The sequence below is a fragment of the Schistocerca americana genome, chromosome 4, assembly GCF_021461395.2.
Source record: "Schistocerca americana isolate TAMUIC-IGC-003095 chromosome 4, iqSchAmer2.1, whole genome shotgun sequence".
NCBI classification, from domain to species: domain Eukaryota; kingdom Metazoa; phylum Arthropoda; class Insecta; order Orthoptera; family Acrididae; genus Schistocerca; species Schistocerca americana.
This window is the reverse complement of record NC_060122.1, coordinates 471310832-471323999: the sequence shown is the minus strand read 5'-3', so window position 1 is coordinate 471323999 and position 13168 is coordinate 471310832. Positions and strand designations below refer to the sequence as shown.

General features: G+C 43.5%; 1 protein-coding gene across 1 annotated transcript in view; it reads right to left on the bottom strand.

Annotated features, from left to right (window-relative positions):
* Positions 1-13168, bottom strand: part of LOC124612613 (serine/threonine-protein kinase PRP4 homolog) — a 152279-nt gene that overhangs the window by 51446 nt on the left and 87665 nt on the right. The window contains exons 9-10 of the mRNA XM_047140906.1: positions 12598-12924; positions 11287-11519 (exon numbers count right to left, since the gene is read on the bottom strand). Coding sequence (XP_046996862.1) covers positions 11287-11519; positions 12598-12924 — 560 coding nt within the window. The remainder of the gene's footprint in view (positions 1-11286; positions 11520-12597; positions 12925-13168) is intronic.

The window sequence follows — 13168 nt, the reverse complement described above, 5'->3', positions numbered from 1 at the left end:
CAGTCTCACAGCCCGAAAATGAGGCGAGGAGCACAAGAAAACGGCGACGGAGGGCCGCAGGCGGAACCGAGTCCTTGGGTCCCTGTGCCAAGTCCAGACGGACGGACGGCTGGGACAAACACCAGGGAGGCGTAGGTGCACGGACCCAGAAGGGAGGCAGAAGAGGGAATGACCCCAGTTCCGACAGCAGGGACTGGACGCGGACAGCTATGGAAAGCCCAGACCTAGGTCGCCGTTCGGGCTGATGGAGGACCATGGCAGAGAAAAGCAGGCGACGATTGGGATGGCCCGGCGAGCAATGCACATGGACAGCATAGTCGGCGAGCAGTCGATGGTGGCGAATCCGCAGCGGGGGAACCAGGGCCTCCACCACTAGACTATCCACGGGGCTCGTACGAAAAGCGCCAGTTGCAAGCCGAACCCCACAGTGGTGTATGGGGTCTAACAACTTCAACACTGAGGGTGATGCAGACCCATAGGCCAGGCCCCCATAATCAAGCCTGGACTGCACAAGGGCTCTGTATAATCGCAACAGCATGCAGCGATCCGCACCCCAAGATGTGTGGCTCAGGCAGCGGAGGGCGTTGAGGTGCCGCCAGCACTTTTGCGTCAGCTGAGTAATATGAGGAACCCATGTGAGCCAGGCATCAAACACGAGTCCTAAGAAGCGGCAAGTGTCCACCACGTCAAGCAGGTGGCCGTCGAGGTAAAGTTCAGGATGAGGGTGGACCGTCCGACGCCTGCAGAAGTGCATAACTCGAGTCTTGGCTGCAGAGAACTGAAAACCATGAGTCAGAGCCCATGATGCTGCCTTGCGAATGGCTACTTGCAGCCTGCGTTCGGCGACTCCCGTAGTCGTGGAGCTAAATGAGATGCAGAAGTCGTCGGCATACAAAGAAGGAGACACCGACGACCCCACGGCTGCAGCCAGACCATTAATGGCCACTAGAAATAAGGAGACACCGACGACCCCACGGCTGCAGCCAGACCATTAATGGCCACTAGAAATAAGGAGACGCTCAACACCGAGCCCTGCGGGACCCCATTTTCCTGTATATAAGATGAACTAGGGGCGGCACCCACTTGCACCCGGAAAGAGCGGCGCAATAAAAAGGTTTGAAGAAAAGCCGGGAGCTGACCACGAAGACCCCACTCATGCAACGTAGCAAGGATGTGATGCCTCCATGTGGTGTCATACGCCTTCCGCAGATCAAAAAATACAGCAACAAGATGCTGACATCGAGCAAAGGCCGTACGGATAGCAGATTCCAGCCGCACCAAATTGTCCGCAGCAGACCGGCCCCGACGGAAGCCACCCTGGGATGGAGCGAGGAGACCGCGCGACTCAAGGACCCAACACAAACGCCGCCCCACCATACGTTCGAGCAATTTGCACAAAACGTTGGTGAGGGTAATGGGACAATAGCTGTCCACCGCCAGTGGGTCCGCACCGGGCTTCAAGATGGGGACAATAAGACCCTCTCGCCATTGCGACGGGAACACGCCCTCGCTCCAAATGCGGTTAAAGATGGTGAGGATGTGTCTCTGGCAGTCCCGGGAGAGATGCTTCAGCATCTGTGTGTGGATGCAGTCTGGTCCTGGTGCCGTATCAGGGCAGTCGGCGAGGGCAGCGAGGAATTCCCTCTCGCTGAAAGGAGCATTGTATTTTTCAGAACGACGCGTGTGGAATGATAACGGCGTCTGCTCGGCTCGCTCCTTTAGAGAGCGAAAGGCGGAGGGATAAGTGGCAGTCGTAGAGCTCTGAGCAAAGTGCGCAGCAAGGTGTTGAGCAATGGCGGCAGCGTCCGTGCAGACAGCGCTGTCCAAGGAGATCCCAGGGCCACCCATAGGGGTCTGGTATCCACAAATCCGCCGGATCCGGGACCACACGAGCGAGGGGGAGACACGGGAGCCCAAGGATGAGACATACCGCTCCCAGCACTCCTGCTTACGCCATGCGATAAGGCGACGGGTCAGGGCACGGAGCCTCTTAAAGGCGATGAGGGTCTCTAGAGACGGGTGCCGCCTATGACGCTGGAGAGCCCGCCTACGGTCGCGAATAGCCTCAGCAATCTCCGGCGACCACCAGGGGACAGCCTTCCTCCGAGGGAGTCCCGAAGAGCGGGGGATGGCAGCCTCGGCTGCCGAAATGATTGACGTGAAGACACGGACCACCTCGTCAATGTCACCCTGTGAGGGAGACTCAATGGTTGCAGCGGAAGTAAAAGCCGGCCAGTCAGCCCTGTGGAGAGCCCAGCGGGGCAGGCGCCCAGAAGAATGACACTGGGGCAGTGACAAATAGATGGGAAAATGGTCACTACCACACAGGTCAGGATGTACCCTCCAGTGGAGGGATGGGACAAGTCCGGGGCTGCAAAGAGAGAGATTGATGGCCGAGAACGAGCCATGGGCCACACTGAAATGCGTGGGAGCACCGGTATTCAAGAGGCTAAGGTCGAGCTGAGCCAACACATGCTCCACGGCACGACCGCGGTCATCGGAGACAGTCCCCACCCCATAGAGGGTTGTGGGCATTGAAATTGCCCAGAAGCAGCACTGGTGGCGGGAGCTGAGCCAGCAGCGCAGCCAAGACATGTCGGGGGAGCTCCCCATCCGGAGGAATGTAGACAGAGCAAACAGTAATAGCTGCTGAGAGCTCAAACCTGACAGCGACTGCCTCTAAAGGCGTCAGAAGGTGTACTAGCGAGCTACAGACAGAGTGGTGAACAAAGAGGCAAACTCCACCTGATGCTCGTTGACAGGCAGCACGGTTCTTATAGTATCCCTGATAACCACGAAGGGCGGGGGTCCGCATTGCTGGAAACCAAGTTTCCTGCAGAGCAATGCAGAGAACAGGGGAAGCACTCAGAAGCATCCGGAGCTCAGGCAGGTGGCGGAAATAACCGCCACAATTCCACTGGAGAATGGAAGCAGTAAGGGACTGGGAGGGCGTGAAGGCGACTAAGAGGCAGACGGCGCCTCAGAGCCAACTGCTGCCACCGGGGGGAGAGTCAGCTGAGGCCATAGGAAAGGCCCCCGAGGGTTCCGTGAGGGCGAGATCCGTGGCAGAGGCGAGGATCTCCACCTCATCCCCGGAGCCAGAACTATGTACAGCAGGCGGCACTGAAACCGCCGGAACGTCCTTCTTCTTGGACACATTCTGTTCCTTCTTCTCGCGTCTGCCCTTAGGGTGAGAGGGCTGGGAGAGCTTCTCTGAAGGAGCGTCAGAGGCTGACGACGACGCACAAGCCCTACGACCAGCAGGTGGCGGAACCTTCAGCCACTGGCTGACATCCGGCTGGGTAGGAGAAGAAACGGAGGAAGGGAGAGCCCCGAGGGACCCCTTCCGCGAGAGAGGAACCGGCAGAGGCAACGCCGGTGGAGAAGGAGGGGGAGGGATCGAGCCCCCCGGTTTTTGAGCAGATGTCACTCCCGAAGTAAGCGTGGGGGGTGCGACAGAAGAGGGTTTGCCCCCAATGGCTAAGGGGGCAACAGAGGAAGGCGTGCCCCCAGAGGAAGGCGTGCCCCCAGACATGAGGGGGGCATACAGAGAGGCACGGCCCCGAGGGCCCACTGAAGGCGGCACAGAGGAGGCGACAACCGTCGCTCGCGAGGGCGACGATGACGTGGCTGCAGCATAAGATGTTCAAAGGGAAGCAGGATACAACCTTTCAAATTTCAGTTTTGCCTCTCGATAAGTAAGCCGACGTGGCTGCAGCATAAGATGTTCAAAGGGAAGCAGGATACAACCTTTCAAATTTCAGTTTTGCCTCTCGATAAGTAAGCCGGTCCAGGGTCTTAAATTCCGAAACGAGTTTTGGAAAGATCTTTGATGTGCAGCAACATGTACACTGTATAAATTCGAATTCCATCAAACACTGCACGTTACTTTCCGAAGCAATGAAATCGAGATTGCGACACGATTTTGTAAGCCAGCCATAGCTCATGTCACGTGACCTCGCCAGCTGATGACAGCGTAGGACACGTGATGTAGTCAACCAATAGCAAGATCACTCTTAAGAAGCGCGAACACACAAAAAAGAAAAGTTAATGGTTTAAATTAATACACATAGTGTTGCTGCAAGAAAAACGGAGCTTTCACAAATAATACTGGTCTCGAAGATTAATGAGGTGCAAGAGAAGCTAAGATTCCACATATAATGCTGAACTTTTTACGCGTGTTACACTTTAATATACATCACACAAATGTGCTAGTAAAATTTTTAATAATGATGTAAATGTCTGATCTTCTGGGCTCGAAACTCTTCTAGATGGGTCGTCCTCAAAGAGTTGTTTTTTAAATGAGAGTCAAACGCTCTGTGATTTAAGAAATTCATCGTACATTCTTGCACATAGTTTATCTTGTGTAAAAGAAAATTTACTTTGAAACTAACACTTTTCAAACCACCATTCGCAATATTTTCCCGTGACCTGTTAGAAATTGGTTTGTTTCAGTAGTTGCCAGATAACAGGTGTCACTGCGCATCGTAGCGATGACGCATGTTCATACGTGTAAAACATTAAAAGATCTTGCATTACGTCATAAAAGAAACAAGACATCAAAGGATACTTCAAGAGCATCAGAATTTCGTGAACCATTCTAAAATGCACAATTTGGCTTAAAGTGCACAATCATATGTCTAGATTCAGATGTAAATTTTCTCTGAGTACCAGTGCTGTATTATCACATGTTTGGTTCTTTATTACGGCATAATGCCATACGAGCTAGAAGGTGGAAAACGTGCGCTTGAAATACAGCGAACAGTTGAAACTAGCCATCAGTGTGAAATTAAACACTTCGTTTCAAATAAATTGACTGCCTTAGCGCAAAAGATTAATAAAAGCCAAATATCTTTAGCAAACCAACAAAAATAACTTCATTGTTCTGCAAGGCAATTAATGCTTGACTGTCAAAAAGGTTGAAATAAAACCTGAAACTAGCAACATATTTTAGGCTTCCGTAATTATGGGAACGTATTTTAATTCATTTTGTAACTCCCGGCCATAGAAATTCGTTTTGTTTTCATTTAATGTGAGAGCAATAAACGAAGAGGAAACAGCAAAATCACTAAACGTAAACAAAGGTCACATGGAGACTACCCACCTACCCTCTACAACTCAAGATTGCTCTGTGCATCACCCCCGGATCTATGATATTTCCGAACCGGAGAAATTTAGATAGTGGCACGCAGCCACACGTCTGTAGCCAGAAGCGGATGAAGGTACTACTCATACGCGACTCAACTGCGCATGCGCGAGAGCCCGCCCGCAACTACTCAAATGAATCTCTTGTAAACAGCTGTCACGTCACTCTCATCAGAGGCAATTTGTTGTTAGGAAGCACTGCATATTCTTCCTAAAGCCTTTGACACACTTTGGTTGGCAGACGCTTGTATGAGCACTGTGTTTTGTTGTATATGGCGCATTTCCTTTGCAACTTGAGTTTTATTTTAGTTTTTTTTTTTTTTTTTTTTTTTTTTTTTTTTTTTTTTTTTTTTCCCCCCCCCCCCCTCTTGTTCATGTTTTGTTGCTGCAGTATTATTCTGCAGAAGCGGGATGCAGTAGTATCCTTTGTTAGAGTATTAGTTCTTACCACTCAAAATCACAAAAATTTAACTGGCAACTAAAACAATGAAAAATTCGCGAAATTCTAAAAAATTCCCGGGTTTTTACCGGTTTTCTCCCAGACGAAAAAATTCCCGGGTTTTTCCTGGATCTCCAGGGGCGTATAGACCATGAAAGGAAGACATCAAAGTGATTCAGAGGCATGCTGCTAGATTTATTACCAATAGCTTCGAACATCACACAGGTATTACGGAGATGACTTGGGAACTCAGAAAGGAAGGCCTGGAGGGAACACAATGTTCTTTCCGAGGAACAATACTGAGAAAATTTAGAGAATTGAATTTGAAGCTGCGTGCAGAATAATTCACAAATTTTGTCTAAGGACCATGAAGACAAGATACCAGCAATTACGGCTCATACTGGGGAATATAGGCAGTTGTTTTTTCCTTGCTCTGTTTGCAAGTGAACAGAAAAGGAAATGACTAGTAGTGGTATGGGGTACCATATGCAATGCACTGTATGATGACTTGCGGAGTATGTATGTAGATGTAGGTTTCCTTTAAAAAAATAAGAATGATGGTAGTTTAATGCTTTGTGTGTCCTACAAAGTCTCCCTCTCCCCTCATTTGGGGTACAATGCACAGAAGGTTCATACCACCAAGTGAAACTGCGTGAAAAGTTTTTCTTTGGGATGTTGTTCAACTTGCGATAACATTGGCTTGAATGTCGGTTAAGCTGTCATAGTGCTGATCTTTCATTTGAATTTCTGCACTTGTCATCTTGTGGTTGGTTTGTATCAATACTGGCAAGTCTCATCACCACAGACGACTTTCTCCATAAAAGAACTGTCCAAGATTTGCTTTTCAATCAAGTCATGGCAAGCATAGACATGTCATTATTTTTGTTCATAAGTCAACGCATGCGGGATAAACTTCGCAAAAGCTGATTTTCTTCAAAACATTCTGGAGGGTGTCTTCATACTACGGTAAAACGTCCAGTAGTTAACACTGCCTGCTAATGAGTACTGGTTGAATGCTACAGTTGTTAATACAAGCTGCCACTGTAGTTACTGCACTAATGTCACTTATAGACCGAGAATAAAATGTCTCTGAGCATTTTGTATAGACGGTTTATAGTTTGAACTTAGCCAGTATTTCGTTGGATTTTCTGCTAACTTCAAGACACTGTTCCATTGCAAAAACTGTTAGCTTCATCCAGTTGATGATGTCCTCCATAAAAAACCCAAGTATCACTAAATGATATGATGCACAGATAACATCTGTGAAATTACTCTGATGGAATGCTTGAACGTGTGGGCCACAGTTGAACACAATATATTTCCTAAATAGACCAAATCCATCAGAATAGAAGGTTACAATACTGATTATAACCTCAAACACACAGCCTGAGTATTCTTGGTGTTTCAGAAGCCTGTATGGAGACTTCCGGCATTTGAAAGATGACTGAAATCATCGATGATACACTTTTGTATTTGTTTCCTCTCATACTCAACAAAAGACGAGTCCGCCTAGTCCTGTGATCTTACTGACTTTCCTCTTCTTTCTAACCTTACTCAACTTATCCCTCTTTCCTCCCTGTGGCAGAAACTACTAGGAGTTCTGAAAGTTAGGATTAGTTTTTTCACTTTTAAATTCACTGATATTTTGCTTCCTGAAGCTAAGTACAGGCAAATCATTCTTTATCTTTGTAATTTTATAACAACATTAACAAGCTTTGCAGGAAAAAAAAGAATTGATTCCAAGTAGGTTTGAAGTAACAAGAAAAGCACAGTTCTGTAAACAGCCCAAAGTTAACTGAAACATCCGTTATCACAATGGCAGTGTAACAACTGTTCTACAGGGTGTCTCAAAAGAAAATTTAGAAAAAAAGTCCATAGGGACTCAAATCTGAAGCGCATGGGGGCCAATTTGTCACCCCTCCTGGAGATCAATTTGCCACAGAAAATTTCATGAACTCGCAGTACAGACTCACTGGATGTTTATGCTGTGCCTATGTCTTGCCAAAACCATATTCTTTGGTTATAATCAGGTAAGTTCCGCAATCCAGGCACCAAAAACTCATTTAATATTGTCACATAATGTTCCTAATTCACTGTAACAGCATGGCCGCACTCACCCTCGCCTTGAGCCGACATTGCAGCCCATACAGTAAGGTGTTTCTCATGCTTCTTTTTATGATTCTCTGCATTCCAGTAGCACTAATTTTACTTCCTGACGTGACAATTTAGGTGAAAATGAGCCTCGTCAAAAAACAAGATGATGTTAAATGAAGGACACTCAGTCACATCATTAACCAACAGCAGCCTTGTCTGGCATCCTGAGGCTTTAATTCTTGCACCAACTGGATCATGTCAGGGTGTAGTTTATGGTTTTTTTGCAGAATTTGGTGCAGTGATGGTCTATGCACATTTACAGAACTTGCATGCTTACAAATGGAGAGATCAGGATTGTCACAAACAGACCGATTTACACTCTCCTCGTATTTGCCTGTTCTTGATGACCTTGTTCATCATGATTTTGGTTTGGTCAGTGTTGAACTGGTCAAATGTTTCGATCCATTTCTGGATAAGGAGCACACTAGGAGCATCAATTTGTTGCGCATCTGCAGAGAGGTCCTCAAACATAAACTTGATTTTGAGATACCCATAGTCCTAGTGCACGATCTCAAGAATATGCCTATAAAATTGTAATTAAATGCTAAACAAATACTAACAAAGAGATAGAGGTGAGGTTGACCCTTAGGAATTTAGTCAATGTGGAATGTTTCCTGAGAACAGACTGCACATTCTCTATGTGAGAATTTTACAAAAGCAATGATTTGGTGATTGTAGCATGGAGGAAATTTTGCAGTGATCATGGATTGTGTAATGTAAATGATGCTCCAAGTGTTCTGCTTATCCAGAAATGGATCGAAACATTTGACCAGTTCAACACTGACCAAACCAAAATCATGATGCCCAAGGTCATAAAGAACAGGCAAATACGAGTAGAGTGTAAACAGGGAGACCCTCCCTGTTTACCTTTCCCCTGTTGCTTCATAACCTGGGTTGTGAGTAACTGAATCCACTTTCCCTTCTTCCCCTTTTTTCCGAAAGCTAGGATACGTAAATCTTCTGTTCTGTTTTATGTATCTATCGGCTGTACTGAGCTGACTTAAGTACTGGCCAGCCCCTCTATCTCTTTGTTAGTATTTGTTTCACATCTTTATATGAGATTTTCCATTAATCATTTAATTAAATGTTAAGCATGCCAGTGGCAAAAGAATAGATACTGAGGCACTTGCTGAAGATATGGGCATCAAAGCTGTTAACAATGGGAAAAAAATTGTAATCTGCTTCCAATGCAAACACACAAACAAAAGTTAAGGAGCATATTAATTGCTGTATCATTGTTGGGATGAATTATATAAAATTATCATCAGTAGTGTGTAAAAACAGCTGCTATTGCTCAAAATTACCAAGACCACACAGGATCCAGTAGAATGTATGCAAAATTTACAGGTGTAACATCTGCATTTCAAAATAAATTTTACTACAGTTCTCTGACAGAATGTAATACTCAGGGATTGGGTGGAAACATGTCCTACCTTTGTGCATGACGAGCAGTAAAATTATCACCTATGAATCAATGACACCTATGGAGATTTCTCAAAATTCGAACATAAAACTACATCCTGTATTTTCTTCGAGACAGCACACAGGGATTCCAAAACATCAATTACAATCAAAGGAAAACACATATGTTACTTGCCAGGAAGCAATATAACCATATCCTTGTCTCCACTGAATTTTGAAAGCATTCAACTGAGTACCTCACTAACACGCAGACAAGAAAATTTGTCCATTAGGAGGGCTACCTAGCTGGGTTTGGTATTAGGCAAAGTTTTCTTGACATGCAGACAGCATACTGTCCTGGATATGAAGGGTAACAAAGTCATGGCAAGAATTCAAAAACCCTGGGCCAAGTTTAATGTGCTGTATTTCAATGAATAATTCTGGCAAAGCTGCAAAACTTGGCAAAATTATTTCATAATTTGAATTATGCGCATTCTGAAAGGTCAATGTATTTTAGTTCACTATTTTTATGTTTATTAGTAGAACGTCATAAAACCAAAGCTTATGAAACATCTCACTTGTGAATATTTGTACAACTAGTACGGAAATAATTTAAAGCTATAATGGTTTTTAATCAACAATGACTGTTTTAAAAATATGGAAAGGTTTTGCAAATACTGCTACCAGTCACAAAATCTGTTCATTTCTTAAATTATTTAATTAGCAACACGTTTCAAGGTTGACATCATCAGGCTGCAGTGGGAGTAAAAAACCTTTAACATAAGTGTGTGAGCACGCACACGCACACAGACAAATACATAAAAAAGTCAATAGGTACAATGGGTCACTGTTCACATGAAAATTATTTTAAAATAACATTCACTTTGTTCTTTTGGTGTGGCAGGTTTCTTATGACATGCTGAGGTCCCTTTATTTCTATGGCTTTTTTTTACCTTGTTAGCTGCTGTTCAGAAACTTTTAAAGTTATCTTTAAACATGATATCACAAACACATCAACAGTGCAGAAAACTAGGTGGTGGTCAAAAGAAAACTAATTTCGATTTGAGTATTGATATTTCAATCCTGGTGTCAAATTGAAATAAGTTTTGTTTTGACTGCCATCTTGTATTCGGCACTATTGATGTGTTCGTGATACGGTGTTTCAAGGTAACTTTAAAAGTTTCTGAACAATGACTATCAAGAGCAAAAGAGGCATAGAAATAGAGGGACCTCAACACAAAATAAGAAGCCTGCCACATAACAAGAACAAAGTGAGTGTTTGTTTAAAAAAATTGTCATGCAAACAGCAGCCCATCATACAAAGTGACATCACCTCTTATTAGGGTATATCCTCTTTCTCCATAGGATGACCAGGGCACATACTAAGACTATAGTAAGAAGCTTCAATATATATGTGCACTTGAGTTAAATTTTTTTTGCAATGCCACTGTAATCTGATGACAATGATGTTTGGTTTTGTTGGGCACTCAACTGCGCAGTCATCAGCGCCCAGTAATCTGATAAGGTCTAACCTCTAAACATGTTGCTAATTAAATAATTTAAATCTTCAATAAATTCTACTACTGGTAAAAGTATTTATAAATCCTTTTCATAGTACTGAAATGTTGATTAAATCTATCACATTCATAACACGGATACCAAGCGAATATTAAAAAGGTAATGGAAAGTCCTTATGAAATGTAAACTTTGATAGATTTTGGACGAATCCTTTTTCCAGTTGTAGAGTATGCAAAAGATGGGCGTGAATGTGTAACCACCTTCCCACCCACCCACACACGCTTGTATGTCTACATTGTGCTAGCATAATGTGGCCACTCATGTGTGTGTGTGTGTGTGTGTGTGTGTGTGTGTGTGATGTATAGCTTATAAAAGGATTTGTCCAACAGCTACCCAAGTCTTTAGTCGTGTATCTGTGCCTTTCAATGACTACTAGAGAGAGAGAGAGAGAGAGAGAGAGCGAGGGGGGGGATTTGGAGTAGAGAACCAACTAGCGAGGGGGGGCGGCGGCGTCGGAGTGGGCATATGCTCAAAAGAAGTCCCTTGATAACTGATCACATTCTACTTACAAAATTTCATATTAAGCTACAAGTATTATAAGTATTCAGTTATCTGCACAGCATACTCACATAATTTCATTGTTGCGTATTATTTTCACTGCCACATCCATATTACCTCTTGCACTATCTCTAGCTCGTATTACATTTGAAAATACGCCTTGACCAGTGTATCCATAAACAACATATCGACCATCCATGATTTCCCCAATTCTGACCCTATAATATCCTTCCGCATCATCCCAGTTATCAGTGAGACTAGGATTTTCTGGACCACCATGGGCTTTGTCAACTGTACTTGGACTCTGTAAATTCAAACAATTTAAAAAAATTAATTAGCAGCTTTTACCAAATTAAAGAACACAAGGAAAAACTGGGAGAGGGAGAGATAGTAGTTTTACATAAATTTTCATATCTCGCTAAACTGTAATTCATATGTAAGCTCCCTTCAGGTATAGGTCTACATAATTTAATTTTTATAACACAGTTGCAATGTGGCTGGACATTTCTTTTAAATAGTCTTTTTTTTAATAGTGCTATGTATCACTCATCCTTCCCATGTTCTTGAAAAAGGTCAATCCATCTTGACCTGGGTTTGAAGAGCCTTGTCCCTTCTTTCTAATCTTCCAAAACTATCCTCCCTGAGAAACAACTATATTTACAGAAGCTAAGACAGTATTGTGTATTTTTGTGTGTGTATCAGCAGAAGGGATATTCTGTCTCCAGAAGCTAATTGTGTCTCATAATTTTACAGTTTCATTCATTTAAACTAAACTATGCTTGTGCATTTACTGGTGACGTAGTTGGATATATAACTGTGGCTCATTTTATCAGGTGTTTTAATTATCCCAGCTACTCACACCTGGGAATACTTGTAACTTACATGTAGCTGATACAGTCTATAAACATTCTCATGAACAGTGGAACTTTCACACAGTAGCGTGGAGGATGTAAGCCCCACCTTCCATAAAGTATGCAACCACTAAACCCCTGTTTCTGCCTCATAATGTAACATCTACCCTCAGTTTTGACTGTGAGCTTTATTTTACTACGACATGTAAGTATTGCCCACAAAGGAGTAGGAAGTGCTTCAATAGTCATTCTAGCACAAATAACTGAAATACAACACAGTAGCATGAAATATGGCATGCAAGAATTACTATTTTAGTGCTATCGCAGCATACAGTACTGCTTAGTTGCTACTGTTGGCAGTGGCCAGACACAAAACATAGAGAACTCAAAACCTCTTCGGAGACACTGACCTTGGGAGTCAAGGATTAAACAAAACAGTTACATACTGTACTGATTATCATAATGTTCTATTTTTGTCTGCATTCAAAGATTATTGATTTATCCCTATAAAAAAATAAAAAGAAAACTTACATTTAGTGCCTCTAAATTGTCACCCTCAGCAAACATATCCCACTCATTTTTCTTCCCATCTTTACGATCTTTCCTTTCTTGCTTATTTTCTTTGTCATCTTCTTCTTCCTTAACAGCAGCTGGATCATATGATGTAAAGCGTGATTTTCTTTTCTCCTTTGGTTTTGAGTCCTCATTATCATCCTCTGTTTTAATTGTCTCAGTTTTTATTTCAGGTACATTTGGTTTGCAATTGTCAGGACAGTTAACTGGTTTCTCACAAACACTGCTTTGCCCAGACATGTTCATATTCGAAGCATTAGAATCTTCACTTAATGCTCCCAACCTCTGCAAAAAAATAGCAAATATTAATTAATTAATTACTATTATTAACAACAAATCTCCTACACAGAAAACTTTAATTTTGAAACCAAACCACTTGTAAAAAATCATTTACGCTATGGTTGTTCAGCCAATAAGGTTTTTTCGTACCTATCATACATGCACTATCACTGAACTAATTCTTATTAGAAGGATGCACCAAATCTTCATTCACGACAGACTGTTTCAGCATTTACAGCCATTGTCATGT